At 37.3% G+C, this 21,185-nt stretch overlaps 1 protein-coding gene across 3 annotated transcripts in view; it reads left to right on the forward strand.

Moving 5' to 3' along the window:
* Positions 1-21,185, forward strand: part of LOC138064848 (single-stranded DNA-binding protein 2) — a 189,410-nt gene that overhangs the window by 25,208 nt on the left and 143,017 nt on the right. For all 3 annotated transcript variants that reach the window (XM_068928987.1, XM_068928989.1, XM_068928988.1), the window contains exon 2: positions 20,514-20,586. In XM_068928987.1, coding sequence (XP_068785088.1) covers positions 20,514-20,586 — 73 coding nt within the window. The remainder of the gene's footprint in view (positions 1-20,513; positions 20,587-21,185) is intronic.

The following is a 21,185-nucleotide window of genomic DNA, read 5'->3' on the forward strand; positions in this document are numbered from 1 at the left end:
CAGGCAATATGTGATCCTGATGATAACAGCCAGGATCATCTTTCTGTGCACCAACAGGGTCTTTACCACCCTTATATATGGAGGTGGGGATTGTAGGGTATGGGGTTTAGGAAGAGATCCTTGTTTTTTCGTTGTTGGCCATAGCAGATATGGTTACTGGAAATAGGTATTGTGATTCTTAGGAGGCCTTAGTAAAAGGCCTAGTAGAAGGCAACAGCTCAGAGGTCTAGTGAGACTGCTTACCATCAAGACATACTACTCCCATGGAGCTTAAACGCAGTCCCGATCAGTGACATCATCAGACAGTGACCAGCTACTTAAAAGCATCTTTTATGAAAGATGTTTTTTCTGGTTTGTGGCTATTGCATGTACAGAAAGAGTTGGGGAAATTGCAGGGTTCTCATTAGAAATATTTGCTAAAGATAGACTCCGTGAGGTCACATGTAAAACTTGTTGTCAGACTTCTTTTACTTTCATCTTAGTGAGACTTACTTGTCTCTAGCTGTTCTTTTTTTTTTTTTTTCATTTCCACATTTCTAGGGATAAAAAGAAACTGCATAGCCTAACAGAGAACAGTGCAGAGACTAATTTGTTTCCACATGCATCTCTTCATCTGTTACAATTCTTGATTGATGCAATCACAAGCTTAACTACCTTTCGGTGTCCCTTATACTGTTTTAAAGGGCATTTCATTTGGGGGCTTGACCCTCTGTCACTTTCTTTAGGTTGGAAGACAGCTGAGTCCCTTGGGTTTAGGTTGCAGTCCAGGAAGCCTTACGCTCTCTTGAAGAGGTAGCAGTGAAGAACCATTGACTAGCCGTCTTCTAAAAGCAAGAACATTCTTACTTAGGTCAAAAGTGCTACAAAGAGAACCCATTACAAAAAACCGAATAGCTTTTAACCATGCTGATCTTGCTAGAGTTGTCCGAGTTTCACTTTGGACTTGATAGATCTTTACCTCAAGTTTTCTTTTTTAGTTATTTTTCCAATACATGCACCTTTTTCCCTGTATACGGTTGTCATTTTGCAGTTGAGGACTTTTCTCTTACTAGTCTTCAAAGCTAGTCAATGTTCTTTACCTGACCATTCTTCAATGGACCAGATAGCTGCATAACCTGGCTGCATTCAGAGTATTTACTTTAGGCTAGATTTTTGGCTGATCCCTTAAACTGAATGTTCTTAGTGTATATAAAGTTTGAAGCTACCTGAGGTTCAGACCCTTATGTCCCATTAAGGGTGGAGTGCATTCTCCAATGCTGAGAACACTGTTTCACATTTAGTTTCCTCTAAGTAGAATGCAATTCCTCCACCAAAACTGCTCTGCAACCTAAAGCAACGTGTGGTTAGTGGGAATGCTTGGGGGACTTGCTTCAAAACAGCACAGCTCCTTTGAACTGTAACACTATAGCAGATGCAGCCAATGTCTATCCTATCTTCTTTGAATTAGTTTTGGCATCAGGAAATTTCAAAAAGACTGTTGTCACAGGGACACTTCTTTCTTTGCAGTGTATTTAAAATCCATCTATTCCTCTGCATTACTGTTTCAGGGTTTAGCTCCTAAAATGCTGCAGCTTTTGACTTTTGGCCTGACAGACTTGTGCTTTGCACCTCAGCATTGTCACAGCACTAGTGTAGTATTCTTTCCTGCTGCTGTAACCGCAGTATTTACTCTTTGAACTCCATCTGGTACCTCCTTCCGTATCTCACATAATCTGTCTTTCTTGACCATAGCGTCTTAAATGCCACAGAATGTTGTGTGTCATCCTTTGGTTCTGGCTCAGTGCTTGTACTCCAGCTTGTGTATGTTCCTTTTTCTTTTACCTTAAAGGGCATGTGCATCTTTTTTTACGTTTGTTGTGTTTTATCATTCCCTCATATATCTTATAAAGTAATTTTTTTTAACTAAGTCTGGTAGTCAGTCTGTCTTCATTTATGAAATTTAGACTTCCTTTTCTCTCTTATTCTAATTACGTAGTGCCTTTGTCAACTTTCCTGCAAACTTCATATGAGCAACAGCTCTTTTTTCCACTGTTCCTGCTTTTGCGTTATGTGAGATGGCATACAGAAGGCATAATTTAGATCTGAAAAGGATATTTTATTATTTAGGACAGGAATTTGTCACATGTACAAAGAGCAGCCTTAGCTGTGATTTATAGTTTCTAATTGACTTAAAATAGATGAGTAATTTTGAGCTGCATGAATTAATTTTATACTGTGAGCCTTTGTTTTTGTACTTTATTTTCCTCTGGTGCGGTATCTTTTTCCTGAATGAAGCCAGGTTGCTGGGAACTAGGAGTGAAGAAGCCATACTGTGTTCTTTCTGAGATCTGGGTTTTTTTTTCCGTTTGGTCTTATAGTTTGTTGTTTTTCTCTGACAGAACATGCTTTCAAAGATAGGCAAGATTGGCTCCAATTTTCTGCAGTTTTTTAAGTCTACAAAGATATCTGAGACTACTCTTACACAGTTTTCTACTGCAAATGTTCCTGCATGTGATACACATAGTGCTATTGCTTCTTGAGTTTGAAGTTTGAAGTTTACTTAACAATAGGTTTAGTTTTGTTGTTAAGAAAGTAGCTCTTGGACCAGTGGATTATGAGAATTACTGTTTTATGACGGAGAAAGTTCATAAACTCTAGTTTGAACGGACATGCATTTTATTTCAGTATGCATTATTATTATACCAACTTTTTAAAGACTTATGCCTGGAAAAAACCTTATTCATGTCTGTGGACTTTGCAAGATGAAGTTTGGTATGTTGGTAATATGCTGGAAATTAACTACGCCTTATAAGCTATTTCTGACCTCTTAACATCTGCATCATCAGTTCATTCATCAGACTAGTTTGATGTTTAGGGCAGAGTAAAACAGAAATTTGACTAGCATATTAAATCCTGTCCAAAAACATTCCTTAAATTTTGTTTACAAGTAGAGCTTAGGTCTCCTGATGTTATTTAAAAAGCATGTTTTCTGTAAAGAAAATTTTGAATTTAATCAAAAAATGTCAGACGTTTAAGCACTGTTACAAAGCTATGGTTGTTTACTCCCGCTCATTAGTGAATGAGTGGGAGAAATATCCCAGGGAGGGGAGGTACAAACGGCAGATTTGAAAACTTATTTAGGAAAGTTTTGTTTCTTGTGGCTTGCCATTTAATAACTTTTCTTACATTTTGCTGCATTATAAACATTCACTTTAAATATAATGTTGTTCCTAAATGTGAAGAATAACATTTATAATAAAGGCAAGCCTGTACGGTGCCACGAGTCTCATGCCTTATAAACAGTAAAACTGATAACTGATTTTAATACTAAAGATTTGTAGAATGCTAACTACTCTGAAAACATGAATATTGACATTGAGTTAACATACAGTACTATTTCCAAAGTCTACGTTTAAAGACTTTTTTTTTTCCTTCACAAATGAGGGAATAATGAAATACATGATTTTCCTAAAATTTTCATTACCTGTTGAGCAGGAAAGAGATTTGACGTAGTCTTGGCCAAGAAGATCTCATTAAATAGAGTACTTCTAAGACTCTTCAATCTCTCTGTGAACAGAGAAATATGAAAATAGTTGTGCAGGCTTTTCAGCATCCAGTTTATCTGTATGGGAGCACCATGGCATGGAGAGCTTCTGGCTCTGGAGATTATTTTGAGTGTGCAGTTCTACGAACTGCAAGTTACAGAAGGACGCAGTAAAGACTGATTCTCAAAGAGTGGGGAAAAAACAAAAGCTGATCATAGTTCAATGTTGAGGCAATGAAGATGTATATGAGTTTCATAAATAACATATGGGTGGCAACCTGTCATCTTAGCTATGTACCTGAAATAGTGTGTACAGATCACAGAGTTAGGGAGTAGGATCTGCAGAAGAATTTAGCATATGGCCTAGCTGCTGCTAAGAAGTCAGTATTAAAATTTGTCTTCAGTTCATTGGTGATAGAGTTCCAAGGCAGAGCCTGCTTGGGTAACACCTCATTTGCTCACAAAATCATGTAGTTAAAACGCCCAAAGTCAAAGTCTAGATTTATCTAATACTTGAATGGCACAGGGATAAAATGCTTCTTTTGTGTTATGTAAACATGATTCTAGTTTCATTTACAGGGGAATCTCACCGTTTCACATTAATTTTTGGGAAATCCATTGCATATTACTGGATTTTGCAATAAATGATAGGCCTATACTATGTAGTTGTATTTTATGTCACAAAATGTGTATTACTGTTAAGTTCTTTATAAAGCAGGTTTAGTTCTTAATACAACAGTGAAAATATTACAGAATATTTTCTTGTGTAAATAAAGGTTTCAGTAATGCCAGCCCCCTCATGCTTTATAGCAAGAGTACATTTATAAATTGTTTATAGGGGGTGAATAAATAAATAATGTCTGTTATTTAATAAGTTGCAGGCATGAATAGTGTGTATTATATATGGCAGTTAAGCGCTCCAATAGAAGGTGGTATGGATAGTATTTTGACTAACTGTGCTGTACTAAGATCTGTAACAAATGCCTATTTGTTAAAATACTTATTAAACATTTAATACTTAATACAGATTTATAAATACTTTATTTTTAATATTAAATGTAATCTCAGAACTTGACTACAGCCCTATAATAAAACCCTGCTGAGAAGGGAATGAAACAGGGTACGCTTTCAGAGGTGATAGTGAAATCCACAACTGTGAAGGCCTAGTGCTGTGCTGACAAGCTGTCTTTTTGTAACATAGTAATAAAAGGAAACTTAAAAATCTAATTAATATGTTTTCTAAATACACACAGAACCAAGTAAAGCATCAATAGCTTGGAAGACAAAGTCAGGTATATTATACCTTGCGTGCAAAGCTATGTTCAGATTTGGAGCCCAAAATAGTATTCCTAACCAAAATTAATTTCTATATTTAAGCAGGCAGTTGTTTTGTTTATTTCTTTGGTTTTAATGCAACAGATTTGTGTATATATATGCTCTTTCTCATGAGTTCTGTTTTATTTTTTCCTTTCTTTCAAGGAAGAGAACTTTTGCAGATACCATGTTAATTTAATATGACATAAAATGTATGGTTACCATGAAGCATTTTCTTCTGGTCATGGGAGAGGTGGCTCTTCACACCTACTTCCCCCAGTCTGTTTCCTTTCTGTGCTGAGAAAAGGAGAGGCTGTTTTTTCCTGGGCTAACGGTAATGGGAACCAATTGCTTTTGTTTCTTTCAGGCAGAGTCCCGTCCTTTCCTCTATTTCAGCTGGCCTGTCCCTTCTAACCTTGAGATAGTTCTGAAATAGATATTCAGTGCTTAGCCTTTTGGGAAACCCTTTTCCAGCGTGTGTTTGGGAAGAAGTTTTCAGCAGCTGTTCAATGGAAGAACAGATTTGAGCCTCTTTTCTGACATAATCCTGCCACTGTCTCCGCTGTTTCTAAGTTGACTTTCCTTCTCTTTTTATTGAAAAAGCTCTATAGTGAAACTTCTTCATGCTTACTGTTTCTCTCCTATTAATAATAATTTTATATTTAGGAGCAAAAATGCCAGGCCAGATGCTACATTCAGAAGCAGGACCCCATTGTACTAGGAAATGTAGTACAAAAGATTTGATGGTATCCTGTTACACTAGGTAATCTCTAGACACATAGGGAACTTTGCTTTAAGGGTTTGCTTCATGCAGGATTGAAGGGATGTAATGGCTTTTGGTATGGAGGGGGGTAGGACATCGAACAAAATGAATGTGATGACGACGTTTATTGGGGAAGATGGTGCAAATGTGTTCTTTGGAAACAGTTCATACTATCATAGAAATGTTGATTAACAGGGACCTCTGAAAGTTATCTAGCCCAAATTTCTGCTTGAAGTGGGACCATCATGAGCAGTAGCTCAGGTCAACCATGGCTTTGTCTAGCTGAGCTATCTTGAAAACCTCTAAGGGTGGAGATTCCTCAGCCTTTACAGATAACCTTTTCCTGCGTTGCACCTCCTGCTTGCCTTTTTTTGCTTGGTCTATTTTATAGCACTGAAAAAAGCAAAGGTGGCATACAGCTTGCTCATTCTGGAGAGAAATAGGGCAAAAATACTCAATACAGAGTGGAATTATTTGTGTCAGTCATCTGTGTTCAATCTCAAATATTCATAGTTTATACAGGGCCCAGGATAATAAACTGAAAATAAGGTGGATTATTTTTATAAGTCTTGTATGAGATCACTATGTGCAGAGGTTGATTTCCTCCCTATGTTGCTAAATCTCACTGGAATTTAAGGGTGGAAAGGAAGAAGCTTTGTTGTAACCATTAGCCTTGTTCTGGTGTGACTCGTACAAAATTCTCATCCAAACAATAAAGATTTTTACTAACAGTCTGCTTCATAACCATCATTTGACTGTCATTTTGCCAAGAAAGTATGGTCATTTTTAAGCCCACTCATTTAAACTGTGTTTGCAATGAGGACTTGAACATTTTTGAGTCCCATTTAGGGACTTGATGAAACATTTAATACAGAATATTGGAGACTTTAGTAATGAACCAGAAGTGACCTTTTCTGTTGTTTTTCTTTCCTGTTTATTGCTATTGATTACAAGTTTAATATGATTTTCTTCACTCATAGTTTGCATTTGTTCAAAAACTTGAATTAACGCTTTGGTAAAAGCAGATATATGCTGCAAGAGTTTATAGCTTGATAGAACTTTTTAATTTAACATTTAAAATTGTTATATAACATAAGATTATAGTTTCATATTTGCTTGATCATGATGCATTGACAAATTCAAGTGGTTGTGAAAAATCTGATGCATCCCGCCTTTCTGGATAATTATGTAAGAAAGATGTAATATAATTATGTAAGAAAGATGTAAGGTAATTATGTAAGAAAACAGGGAAATATAGATTTTTATTTATTTATTTATTCATGTAAAATGGCAAGGAGAAGAATGTAGTTTGACGGAAAGAGTAAAACACTTCCTAGCTTTCTCTGTCAGACGGTACTTGAAGAAGATTGTACAATACCTCTTGAGAAGTCTTCAGGCCTTTTTTTCTTCCTGGTAGTACTAACTTTTGGTAGTCTGGAGAAGAGACAGTCATAAGCAGTGTCCCTCTCTTCCTTTGCCTCTGCAGGTACAGTTTAGGTGTCTTCTAAGTCTTACTTTGAATAAAATTCAGCGAGGAAGATCTCCTGCTCTCATTCATAGTCCTCTTATGCTGAGCAGACTGCTGCTTACTTTGGAATCTGCTTCGGAGAGTTCAAGATGAATTCAAGATTTTTTTTTTTTTTTTGTCCTGGTAACGAACAGAGAAAATGAAGCAAGGATGATGAAGATAATACATGGAACATGGAATAACAAAACCATTGTAGTGTGTATGTGCATAGCTTTCTGGCTTAAGATCAGATGTTCTTAATACCATAAAAATAACATAGGTCTGTTTCGAGTAGTGTGTCAACAGCTTCTTAAAGACAAATGTTTGCTGAATATTAATATTGATAGTTAACTGAGAAGTGAAAAATATGTGAAAGTTGTGTAAGTCTTTTTACTCAACTTTTCTGTCTTCTGAAAAAATAATTTGATCCAAATCCTTTAAAATGTCACTGAGAAGAAATTAAAAGTGCTACTTAAACAGTGGTATGAACCTGAGCAGTGGGCAAAGTAGTATTTGTATTTAAATAAACTATTCTTGAGTGCATCTGAAAAGAGAGTGTTAAATTTGTTTTGTGCTATTATTACAGAGGATGTTTACATAAAATGTCTTAGCACTGATCAAATCTTGGAAAATGTATTCTGCAACTCTCCTTAGCAAAACTACCTCTACCCCTAAAGTTCTTGCAAAAAGCTCTCCAGCATTTTTTACATGTAATGCTTTGAGTCCACTAAGATGTCTCCAGTATCCAATGCTTTTTGGTCCCAAGCTAACTTTAGTACTTTTCAGCTACACTTTGTATGCCACCCCTGGTAATACCAGTGGGATTTAGTGCTTTCAAATGTGCTTTCATAGGGGGGGTCAGGTGTAGATTCATTCAGCTGTATTAATAGCTGTGCAGTGTTGGGGCGCATCAGCCTATTGGAGCAGAAGCCTTGATGCTAACTTCTGGAAGCTCAAACTGTTTTGCTGCCAGGACCCCATCTGTTTCCCCCCTGCCACCGCTTTCTGGAACTGATTCCAAGTCCTGGCATCTTAAAACCTGACCGTGGCCTACTGGAGTCTTCTATTTGACTATTGACTATTTTGCTGCTTTGGGTACGCACTGCAGCATTGTATCTTGGCATGATGACATTGGCTTATAGTCTACATCTCCTGACCTGCCTGCATATTAATTGTCAATAAATTAGCTTGTAAACTTAATTGGTTTATTATTATTATAATTATTATATAATTATAATATAATTATATAAATAATATAATAATAATAATTATTATTATTATAAAAGGCAATGGGGGTTTTAGCAGGGGAGCAGTCCCTACTTACAAAACTGATAAAATAAAATTTGGGGATCTAGGCACACAGAAAGCAACATCTAAGATAACCTTTTCTGAACTGAAAAAGTACTATATGGAATTACTTCATAAGTGGTAACAGTAAAATAGTGAATCCAAATTGCGTCCTACACATGGTAGAATTTCAGTCTTTTTGATGCTTGGATCCTTTAAATTTTGGGTTAGAAATAAGAAGTGATTAGCCAGAGGTTGTCCCGTAACTGGTTTGCTTGGTCTTGTTTTAATTACGAAAAGAATACTGTTATCAGTTCTTCCACCAAATAGCTGCCATCAGTATGGAATCAAATACTGTCATCCCTGTTGTCCAGTATCTGTTTTCTTCCTCCGGAAGACCAGCAAGTAGAAGCAATTTGGTCAGGTAGCATTAAAGTTCTCTAACCCTACTCTTGGTAGTATGGCTTCACAGCTGCAGGTTTTACTATTTTGTTTTTTGTGGAGCATCTCTTTGTTAGCCAGATTTTCAAATATCTTCCTTCTATTGATGAAATTCTTTTTATCTGGAAAGTATCCTCATTTTATAAACATTTCTGTGAGATGATTAGAGCTAGTTGGGTTTTTTTTATGACTTTTCAAAAGAAAGTATTTCCTGTAACTTCCAGTTTGGAGTCTAAGCAAATTATCTGCAAGACTGTAAAATATGGGTGTTTGGGTCGTACACTATGCTCTGAGCAGTTTAAGAGAGGACTTGAAGCTCAACAAATTTGTCATGCATGGACGGTAGCCTGTAGCTGGGTGCTTGAGCTTATCTGGAGTTGTAACTGAGTGGAGATGTTGCGAGTAAGCTGGGGGTCTTGGCTAATCCTTCTTGGCCTTGATCCAGCATAGGGAGCAGCAAGAGAATACCCTCAGCTGTTTACTCAGCATGTCTCTATCAGCCAAAGGCAGAAATTGCAGGCAAATGCTTATAGCCTTCCAGCAGGTTAGCCAGATGTGTAAGAATTCGGCAGACAGGTGTAATAGGGCTGGCAGCCATATGCCAGCTGGTAGGTCTGATAATATCAAATTGTGTGCAATTGACCTATGGGTGGAAATTGCACTGATTTAGGGAGGAATACTGTGCATGAAGTTTTGCAGGATCAAGTTTTATGTGCTCAAACTTTCTCTACCTATACTCTAGAGTACCTGTTTCTTATTTTCTAGGGAAATGCTTTGAGTTCTTTCACTCTGGTCTCCTGTGCAGAACTTCTTGCCCAAAATGAATAGCAGACTTAAAGCCAATGGGGTGATTCTTCCCAAGGGTCACCATGGTAGCTGGCCATTTTGGAAGGGAAGCTTTCCAAGTCAAACAGATACTCAGTTGTCACCTTACTAGACCACAAAGTTTAGAAGGGTGAAAGTAATAGCACGCCTTTTATAGTAGCTTTTTCTGGTCTCAGTGCTCTGATGTTGATTGAGCCTGCCCCATTCAGCGCACTGTTAAGCAGGCAAGGGGTATTCGTGACCTCTGCAGAGCAAGTGATAGAGGAAGAACAGAGGCACTGCATAAAAGTTCATGTCACAGCTGGCAGTGTGTTATCTGCAGCTCTGGAATCGGGAAGTATTTAAAGGCAATGACCCAGCCCCCAAAATAAATGAAGGAACTAGGAGGGGGTTGGGGAGGGAGTTGAGAAAAAGCTGAGTGTTTCACACACATGCGTGGGCAGGATGTTCAGAAATACAGGCCCCAGCTTTTGCAAAGCAGTGGCATTGGACAAGTAATGAATGTACTGCTTACTCCATGCTGACATCCAAACTGACTCCCCTCTGCTGCCAGCAGATTGATCACAGTTTCTGCCAATGCTCAAACTGCCCTTAGCACCAAAGCAGGCCTCTAACTTTGCGCATCATAATGTTGCAGCCAGAGCAGCCTGTTGGATGCCATCCTTCCCGGAGGCTGGGATGGCTTACACTGAGGGCGTACTTCCTGGCCTGACTGCAGTCAAGGTCTGCTTTCCCGCTTTCTAACAATATCAGTTGTTTTATTAGACAGTGAAATTATAGTCCATTAAAGCAGAATCAGTGTGATCTGTTCTTAAGAAGCAGACCCAGTGTTATGATTATGGCTTATCTGATCCTAAAAAGCGAAACTTTGTGGTGATAAGGATTATTTCTTGAGTATTCTGTAAATCCATGGGCCATTTTCTTTTTTCGTTTTTCAAAAGATGTGTACTAGAATTATCTTTCTTCAGTTCTTGCAGGTTCGGAAAATACTTCAACTTGTTTACCTTAGCACTGTTGAGGGAATGTCTTCAAGCCCTCCCAAGTGTAATACAGCTGTCTTACTAAAATATTCTTTAACCTGGTGTTTCCTATTACTGTATATATTCCTGTTGTTGTATTTAAATAATAATCCTTTTTTTCTTCTGCTTTTGAAGGGGGAAACAAAGCAGGCATTCAGATTTCAGACTTCTCTACATTCTCTTTCGTATATGCTTTGTTTCCCGTTTAATAATAGAACTCTATCTTTTGGTGTTAAGTGTGTTCTTGCTACCTTATTAATGTCCTCTGCACTTCAGCCTTTCTGATTTTGTCACTATATGCTTGTGGTGTTCCTTAATATCCAGTTACATGTTTTCTTTTTTGTTGTTACTTCTTTTTCTTGGATTACTGAGGAAATTGTGATGCAGTTGGAGTAACCTCTTATTATACTTCCTATCTTTCTTCCATGTGATATTTACCATTGAAGTTTTTTTTTTTTTTTAATGTAATCTGAATCACTTAATTGTACTGGTACTTTGTACTTTTTTCTTTAGGTTATTCATTTTTTGAAGAAAATCTTTCTACCTATTCCTTGAATTTGTTTGACTTCTGCAATGTGTTAGCCTTATTCTGATGCCTTTAGAACTTTCTCTCTCTAGAAGGAGAAACAGATTGAAACTCTTGTTTCATAATCATTCACAGAAATTACTTCAGCCATTACTTTTTATATAAATACTCAGAGAAAACTTCTTTACTGTGGGGGTAACAGAGCACTGGAACAGGTTGCCCAGAGAGGTCGAGTCTCCATCCTTGGAGATTTCCAAAAGCCATCTGGACACAATCCTGGGCAACGTGCCGTAGGTGACTTTGCTTGAATGGGGGAATTGGAGTAGATGATCTCCAGAGGTCTCTTCCAACCTCAGCCAGTCTGTGATTCTGTGTGACTGTTGAAAACAAGAGAGGCAGTGCGACTCTTAGAGTTCTCATCTTCCAGTTCTTCATTTCACATAGTGACAACTCAGATATTAGTCTTTTGCTGTCTCACTGTACATCTTTGAAGAGGGAAGAGGAGGCTTCATGGTAGTGATTCCTAGTAGGCCTTGTTCTTGTGGACCCACCAAGTTTAATAAAGGCGATAAACCTACACTTCCTGAAAAGAGCAAAAAAACCCTACTGGCAAAAACATGGATTCTTCTAGGAGCCAGATGCTCAGAAATACTGAATGAAATCAAGTTATGTCCTGCTTGCCGTGTGAAGAAAATGGGACTGATTCACATGGCAGATTCCAGGCAGCTCTGATTTGAGATGAATCTAATTCATTCATGGGGAGCTGGCTGTATACATTCATGCTTCCTCCCTTGTTGCTGCCTTTTCTGGTACTGCTGAAAACAAGAGAGAAGGTCTTTCTGCTGTAGGGTAGGCAGTTGCTTTAGGAACAGCTGTAATCTTTTAAGATAGTGTTACTCTACTGCTTGAAGTTATTACTGCAAGAGAGCCACAGTAACCCTTCGTTGGTGTGTCTGCAATATAAGGTGTCTTGGCCGCAGCTGCTGCTGCAGGTGATCAAAGCTAACCTGGCTGACTTTGCACTGAAGCAGGCCGGAAACTCCTGCAATCCTGCCTTGGGGAGGAGGGGCTATCCCCTCTAAAAGACTGCAGTAAAGAGTTGAGAGTAGGAGCTTCTCAAGCCTTTTTATCTGGAGAAGGCATCACCTGTCTGTGCTTAGGCGGGATGCTGAAGCACTAGGCATATAACAGCTTTGTTCTCAACAGCCTGTGCACACTACGAAGGGATTAGTTAGAAGCCAATCATTATTTTTGTTGGTATTTAAATACAAAGGTATCTTTTCTTCATACACAATTTTATAATATATCCTTTAAGTTACTGACAAATTTTACAAATTAATTTTTCCTTTGTACATAGTAAGTGACAAGTGACAGGTAGTGAGCAACAAAATCCAGTGTTTTCAGTGTCATGGATCAGTGTCAGTCTTGATTTCTGTTGATACAGGATTCTAAAGCAACCTTTTGTCATTTGTAACGAGTGGTTTAAGTCTACAAAGAAATGTCATATGCTAGCTGCTGAGTTAGATACCACCTACTGGTAATCCTGGAGCAAATGTATAGCTTTAAAGTTTGTAGGTTTCTAAGGACTGTGTTTGTGCTTTACTCTCTCTGCGAGTGGCTCTCCCTAGGACAGTTACATGCTGTTAGCTCTGCATACTGCTAGGGCAGGATGCATTGCATTAAACTCTTTAACTACAGTAAATTACATACTAGGGAAAAAATAGCACGTAAAAACCTGTTACTATCCCATTTGAAAGCAGCAGGGAAGACCAAGGTTAGCACCTTTATTACCAGAAGGAGGTGGAACCTCATGTATTTATAAAGGTATTGAATTCTCTTTGCTTTCATTTTAAAATGTGTTTTGTTGTTTAACACTTTTTTTTAGCCGCCATTTAGCAAATTTGATAGTTGTGATAGGTTGAATGGTTTATGTGCTTAACTGAAATATAGATAAAGGAAGAATTATTGCCCAAGGAACTACTTAGAAGAAACTACAGAAGGAACACTCAGAAAATACAAAGTCAACTGGAATTAATCCCAACACGTTTCACTCTTTATCTGCATCTATCATTTGCAAATGAAAGTAAAAGTAGCCTTATTTCTGACAGTTGCAACTGCTGATGCACTAGAGATATTTAACAAATTTCACATAGCTGTGTTGTAGGAATTGTAGCTGTAATCACGTAAGAGGACAAGGCTTGTAGAAAGATATGCTGTATTTTGTTACACCATCAGATAGAGCTGGAAAAAGCAGACCAGCTTCCAGGTGCGTGAGCCCTACTTCTCTTTTAACCATGGAATTGGAAGCCTGTAAAGTTCTACTGGAAGCTTTTTGAGGAATAGATGTGCAAAACATAGGTGCAAAAGAATAAAGGTTGTGATCTGAATCCTTAGAGGTCATCAAGAAAATTTTGAATTTGGGAAATTTGGGAGTTCCCATTTGGGAATTAAAAGTATCCCATTCAGAATAAAGTCTACAGTAGAATGTTTTAGTAGTGCAATATTTTAGATCTGTAGTAATTTCTACAAGCTGAGACCTGAGAGAAAAATGAATTTGAAACTCAAATCAAATGAAAAGAATATTTGGAGCACTGTGCATTGTGATATTTTAGCACAAACCAAGAAGACATCCTTAGCAGATGAGAATATATAAAACCATGGTCAGTTAAATGTTTGTGGGAGAGACTGCAAACACCACCAGAAGACGCATCCCTGATTTTTTTCAGAAGACCAATGGACACCAGATATCTGTTTGCACCAGCATCCAACTAAAAATCATAAGTATGTGTTGCTGAAAGCAGTTTTGCTAGCACCTGAAATCCATAGACAGGAGATTAAGTAGTAAACTCACGTGAAATTATCCCCACACAAGCGTTTGTGAGTTTAAGTGTATGGGTAAAACTGAAAAGAAAAACATCATTTCTAATAGTATCAGAGTAAGAGGGCAGTTACTAGGTTAAAACTGCTTTTAGCACTTGAGGTAGTATATACAATCAAGGAAGAGAAGACCAAAATTAATGAAGTATAGTTTCAGGCTGTCTTCCAAGCAGTCAAATAGAATAGAGAATAGAAGTGAAAGCACCTCTCCAGAATCATGCCGATAGAAGACTTGAACTCTCTGCAAAACCGGAATAAAAGGAGGATCAGTTACTCCTTTTGTATTATAAGGCTAATGAAGGCACTGAGTCCATTGGTTATTATAGCATTGGGTATAGTTAAATATGTACAGGGAGAACACTTTCTGCAATCTGCAAAGAGAGGGAGAAATAAGTGGAAATGGATAATGTCAAATGCATACATTTTTATGCTGCCTGTGTTTGTAGGGTTGTGATAGGATCACTCAGAAAAAGCAGCGTACATAGTCGGACAAACATTTGGTATCACCTTTGGGACATACTGTTTCCTCAGACCAATGTTTGTGTTTTGTTTAATACTTAGGTGTTTCTCAGAAAACCCATCGCATCATTGATGGGATAGACAGTACTAAGATTAACATAGATAATGTTTTGAGCTGGAAAAAAACAGTAGACTGGCAAGATTAGAGGCTCTTGAAAAGAGCAGTCTGCTGGCCTCAAGCTAAACAAACAAACATGTAAATTATGGTAGGTGAAACAGGATGCCTGCATGAGCTAATGCACTAAGGTGTGTGTACAAACAAATGGCTGTAAAGTTGAGGTTGTCGCTCATGTGCCTGCCTAAGCAGATGAAAAAGTGTAACAAATTCTTGGGTGTAGTTGAGTTTGATGCTGCATCTAAACAAATGGATCTTTCCACTGCACAAAGAAGCTGAATCGAGAAGCACACACAGGAATCTACAATGTTGACTTTGTGTAGCAGAACATTTCTGCACCCAGCACAGCCTATATTATCTGTGATCCCAGTCCTCTGTTCTGGTGGATAAGTGAGAGCTGACTGAATAATCTTAATAACAGCTACTAGGAAAATGATTGTCAGTGTGATCAAAGAGGGGAGAGAGGATGCTTTGGCCAGGGCATACGTGACTATTAAAAATCTGAAACATTTTTTAAAACTGTTTACCCTTGTTAGCTGAAACAGACAAAAACCAACTTGCCATCAAGAGCTTCAAATCAGTTTTAGAAGTACTGAAGTGATGGGTTTGAGAAAGCTTGTTCAAGAAACTTAAATTTGAAATGTTATTATATTATATTTCAAATATGGGCTCAGTGCTACTGTCTCTTACTTTAGAAAAGGAGATTTATATATTGGATATTAAATCGATGAAATTCCTAGAAATCTCAGGATTTGAAATGCTTTTTTTTAAAACAGAACAAAGCAAAAATGCTGCTTCTCTGTAGGGGTCAAAAGTAGTGGTTTTGGAATACTCCAAGTCCCCTGAAACACAGAGAAGAATATTTAAGATCTTTTCTACAGAACTAGTTTTAAATGTTGCTCAGCCACTTCACTCTTCTGCACACAAACTGAAAATTATCCATGAATATCGATTTATTAGTTTTCAATGTCATTTTTGTGGCCGTGTGTTGTCTGCAGAACTTTCCATACACAATTAGCTTAAATTCTATTAACAATCAGAAAATGCTAAATTTGTTTCTGCAATACTCAGATCCAGAGCATTCCAGCTACTTGTTTTTTTTTTTTTTTTTAAATCCAGCATCAGATGCTAACAGCATAATGGCTATTGCTGGCAAAGGAGGTGCTAATATCTAGGGAATAAGCTGACATGTTTCTGCAGTCACACTAATTCACTGTCACAGACTTTGTTTAAAAAAAAAAAAAAAAAGGCAACGGTTGCTTAGCACAGTAGAAGCTTACCATGGGTGCTGAAGATGTCAGAAGGTAAGTACAGTACTTAGAACATGCTTTGACACACTGCCAAATTTGGGGAGCTGGAGGCTTTCACTCTTACCACACTGATTTTATGACTTTCTGCATAATGGATATATACAACTGTACCTTCAGTTAAAACATATATATTTTTAGTTATGGCATGTGGCTAATAAAACAATGAAAGTAAATACACTTTTTTTCAACTCTGTGGAACGATGTGTAATAGTTGCCTGCTTCCGGCAGGTTTACTGTGCAGTTCTCAAGCGAAAGCAGGAGCTAACTTACTGCAGTTCCTTATTCTTCTGAGCCGAGCTTTTGAACTTCATGGAAAAACAGCGGCCTTTCGTCATTTGTTCTCTGTCTCTTTAAACAATAACTGTGAGCCAAACTCAGTGCCTTTAGGGTGAAACAGAAAGGACGCGGTGGGAAACCCTTTCTGAATGCTAAAGCTCTGTCTTGGATTGAGAGATAGAAACTTTCTTTAAATATACATCTTCTGATGGAACTAAACAAAGATGCTACTATTTTCCCTTTAACAAATACTTTTTTCTCAAAGACTTCTTGCTAGTAGCCTGAATCCTTCATACAGCCTCCATGCCAGTGGATGTTTGTCACTGTACTCTTGCCTAAGGATCGGATTTTTCTTTTTAGTGTGGTGTTCAGGTATTTACCAGACAGAAATGTGGGTGTGCAAGTAGGACATAGTTATTACCCACAATACCTTTTGTAGGCAACTGGCATATGTTCATTTGAACAGCCAGATTAGTAGCCTACATACAGTCAATGAAGTTTGCTGGGGTGGTGCAGGGAGTGTGACTCAGAGCGTGTAAGTTAGATACTAAAAATAGACACAGTGAACGTCTTCATGAGGCTTTCAGGTTTTCACTAATGCCTTTTATAGAAAGTTCGGCGTCGTCGTAATCTTTTGACTTGAAATTGAAGAAGTTTACCATCTAACTTTAATCAGCAGACACACTGCTGAAATGCTTTGCAGTTATCTTAATGAGTATTTACAAGCATCTTTCCACCTTAACCTTTTAACAAGTCATTTCCACAGCATGCTAACAGTGGTTACTATTTATTTCCTGGTAATGTTCTGATAACTGGTTGACTTAGAACCCCTTAAGTGGTTTTTCCGCTTTGCAATTCAGTGGCTATTTCATTTGTAAAGCATATGGATCGGTTCTCCAGTAACGACAGAAACTTCAGGAAGAACACACCAACTTAGCAAAATTGCAGCACTGGAGAGCAAATGGATCATCAAATCATATGTGAGAGTGCAATTTGTCTGTTCTTGGGGCAGGGGAACTCTGGCCCGTAGCCTGGCTTTAGCAAAAATTGCTGCAGAATTCGTATAAATTGATTAGCAATATTTTACTCATAGGATGTCAAGAAGTATGTAAAGATGAAAATTTAACATATGTCTACCTGCTGCTTTCACACTCGGTTTCTCGCACCAGTTTTTTGAGCAAATACTCTCTTTGAAAATACCACTTTGAACCTAAGTCCTTGGCGATGAAGACTATCTCATTATTATTTTCTTAGACTTCTGCTCAGATGTGAAATAGTGTAGTCCTATGTTAATTTTATATCCTTGCATTGTGGCCATTTTCATCTTATTCTGGTCTTTCTTATGCCATAGTTGAAGTTACTATATCCGTTAATTCCCCTTGTTACACTGTGTTGCGTTTTTTTTTTTTTATTTCTTTGTTATCTTTCCTCAGCACATCAGTTTTCATTGATCCTTTTGCTGTGACTAATGCAGTAAAACAGTAGTATCTTTCTTTTGATCTCTGTGGCAAATGCATTTATTTCTGGACAAAACTATAATGTTGTTAACTTCTGTCAAGACTTCCTGACAGAATAATAACTGGGGATGGACAAGCGATTTAGATCTAATATGAACCAATCAGCTTAGTTTCTGCTGTGCTGTCTGTCTTGCATCTGTTCGTGGAAGGTGGTCCTGGCTTTCCTGTCAGAGGAGTTAGGCAGGTCCTTTGCCACTGTGGGCCCAGTCGCAATTTACCATGGCTGGATCATCTTGGAAGCCTAAAACTTGGAATATTTTTCTCTTCCTGAAGTCTCTCTCCCCTCCCCCTTAATAAACAAAGTTTTTTCACCATTTCGTTTCGCTGTTAGTATATTTAAACCGATGAAGTAATGTATGTCAAAGTGTAGGAGATATTGTTATAATTTTAGTTACAGCTAAATTGGCACGTTCCATATATTTATGTTGAACTTGTTGTTTTTTCTTTTTAAATGCTCACATGCTAGGATGCACGCACAGTAGCAGTATTGCTGTACTAGAGCACTGCTGGGTGTGCTGTTTTGCAGATACGATCCAGGAGTCCTTAGATGAGACTTACAAAGCTTCTTAGAATTAAAGTATTGTGCTGTTGATTTGGGTATCATGGTACAGTATTTGCTCAAGCTTTCAACAGACGGCAGATTTATGAAGGTGGTGTATCTGCAATAAACTCCTGGTTCTTTTGCTTTTTGCTTTCGTTTGCGGGGTAGAAAGGATATGATCACACAAATCCTTTTATCTGGACTGCAGGCTTCATGTTTTGATAAGAACAAAAAAATTGTGTATCTCAGAAGACAAATGAAATGTTTTAAAGCGTTACTAGGTATATAAGTCATTTGGTTATTGTAGAAACAGTACCTCCTCTGTGCCTTTAACATGTTTCTGATCTTGGATTTTGTCTACAACTCTTTATTGCTGAAAAATTTAATGATAATTCAACTGAAAAGAATTAAGTCAGTAAGATTTGACTTTCTTTTTGACACGTGCAGTTGTGCTTTTGGGAAGAGAGAGTCCAATATAAGTGATCATCTCTCTCCCCAGTACTTACAGGAGACATTAACTGTAATTATATCTGAGCTGTTTGGCACCTGAGCACAGAATGGTACCGTGCTCCATTAGAATAACTTTTTTCCTTATCACACCGAGATTTGCATTTATCAGTATGGCTGAAAAAATTAATATACAACTGTTTTGTAAAATATAAGAATTAAACAGTGGGTACGGTCCCTTTCACGCTTCAAACTAAGAATAATCATATGTTGAAATAATAAACTTTATTATAGGAAAAAATACAGTGTTGCTTTTAATGTTGGAGAGAGACTAAAGTAGTGTGAGCATTGCATGAATAAAGTATGAACAACTAATAAAAAAATTTTTATGCAACGCCTCTCCTAAACTTTAAAATTTCACACTTTCACACTATTTCATGCTGGATTGCTACAATAATTACTATTCTATCAGTGCTATTATGACAGTTATCTGATCTAATATTGCATAATCTTTTGAGAAGTAGCAGGAATATAGAAATCCTCTGCCGCTTTACTTTGTTTAGTTAAACTACATATTTTTGAACATGAATGGTAAAACTTTCCAAACAGGAATAGCAGTATATCACGAAGTCCACTCAAATAGATTCAGCTTCTTAAAAACAGTTCAGCTAGCAGTTTTAAAAGAAATACAGCCTGACTTTCTTTTCTTTTCTTGGACTGAAATGTTTTGTGTGCAATTTCTAAGCATTATTATAAAATCATTATTTTTAAGAGCGATGCAAATCGCAGTAAATGAGAGACTTTTGAAAGACTTTAAGCATGCAGTCAGGCAGGAACTTCTCTACAGAATCAGTTGCAGAATAGGAAGTGCTTCATCTTTAGTTTGCTCATTCAAATCTAGTCTATATTAGTAGAAGCTGTTTGTTGTTGCTGCTTAGCTGCTCCTGGGTTTTGAAAAAGCATTCTCAGTCCAAGTTCTAGTGGATGGGTATTCAGGGTATGAGTCTCCTTTCTGCAGTAAGATCCTTTTGCAGTTCTTTTGAATTCGTTGGAGATGTGCCTGACTGCTGAAGATCACTTTTTGTGAAGATCCTTTTGGAACTGTGACAATAATTTGTAGCTAGGTGGTCGTGCTGAGAGATGGCATGTCGGAATAAATCTAAAAATCTGTTTACACTTTGCTTAAGAGATGTGGCTGCACTACAATAGTGCCGTGGATTCTGCGATTGCTTTTTCTGTGCAGCTTGAAGTTTGCGTGTTCTTTGAATAACCATAGGCTATTGTTCAAATGAGCTAACAGCAAGACACGTTCCACATATAAAAATTTTGATGTGAAAAAATAATCACTGTTACTGTATGGATGTATTGTATTTACTAAAAGCATGGTATAGTGTGGGCAAATACAGAGCAGCAGTAGGTCAGTTGTTAGCTAACTGGGCACCTGTCCAAATATCATTAAAAATATTGACATTAAGTAATTTGGGTTTTTAATAATATTTAATTAACTACTATTTAAACACCTCTGCTCAGATTGACCTACATGTTTTCATTTTAAAAGTTCAGTACAGATAGCAGATTTGACATGTGTAGTGTGTAGTGTTTTCTGAAAGGAAATAGTGTGCAGCTCTAACTTGTGAAATCCTTTGTTTCTAAAAAGAGGAACAAACAAATGCACAATACTAAATATTGTCTTATTTGTTTTTCAGATTAGCATTGTACGTATATGAATATCTGCTCCATGTAGGAGCACAGAAATCTGCCCAGACATTTTTATCAGAGGTATGTTCTCCCCATCTTTTTTTTTTTCTTCCACAATTTTCAAGTGTGTGCAAGTAAAATGCATGCAAAATAAATGTATGTTAGTTTAAAATAAACATCAGTGATGACCTTGAGTATCAGTTTATCTTGACTTCTGAATCTGCAAAAGCCAGTTTGCCAAGTCATTTTACACACCAGAGTGTAATTACTTTTGCTGTGATTTGTTACCCACTGTTCTCTGATTTGGTGCTACATTGAGAAGGATTCCCCTCATTTTCTCTAATAAGATAGAGAATATAGCGAATGCACTGATGGTACTCCTATTTGATGATCTTTTAACTTATTGTTGATACGTCCAATTGTGAATAATGTACCATCCTAAAAACACAGCAGTCAAATATTTTACATCCCATCGTCATATGCTTGCAATTCTTATTCTCTTAACCAGTGCTGATTTCAATATATATTCTTTCCATCCTTTTAACCACTTCACTTCTTTTCATCTGGTGAATCAATTATGACTATGACCATTTAGAGCTTATTAAACACTCTTTTCTCATTACACAATAGTTAATATTTTTCATAGTCTTGTAAAGGCTTGTACACATCTTGTGAAGACT

This window comes from Struthio camelus, chromosome Z, assembly GCF_040807025.1.
Source record: "Struthio camelus isolate bStrCam1 chromosome Z, bStrCam1.hap1, whole genome shotgun sequence".
Taxonomy (NCBI): Eukaryota; Metazoa; Chordata; class Aves; order Struthioniformes; family Struthionidae; genus Struthio; species Struthio camelus.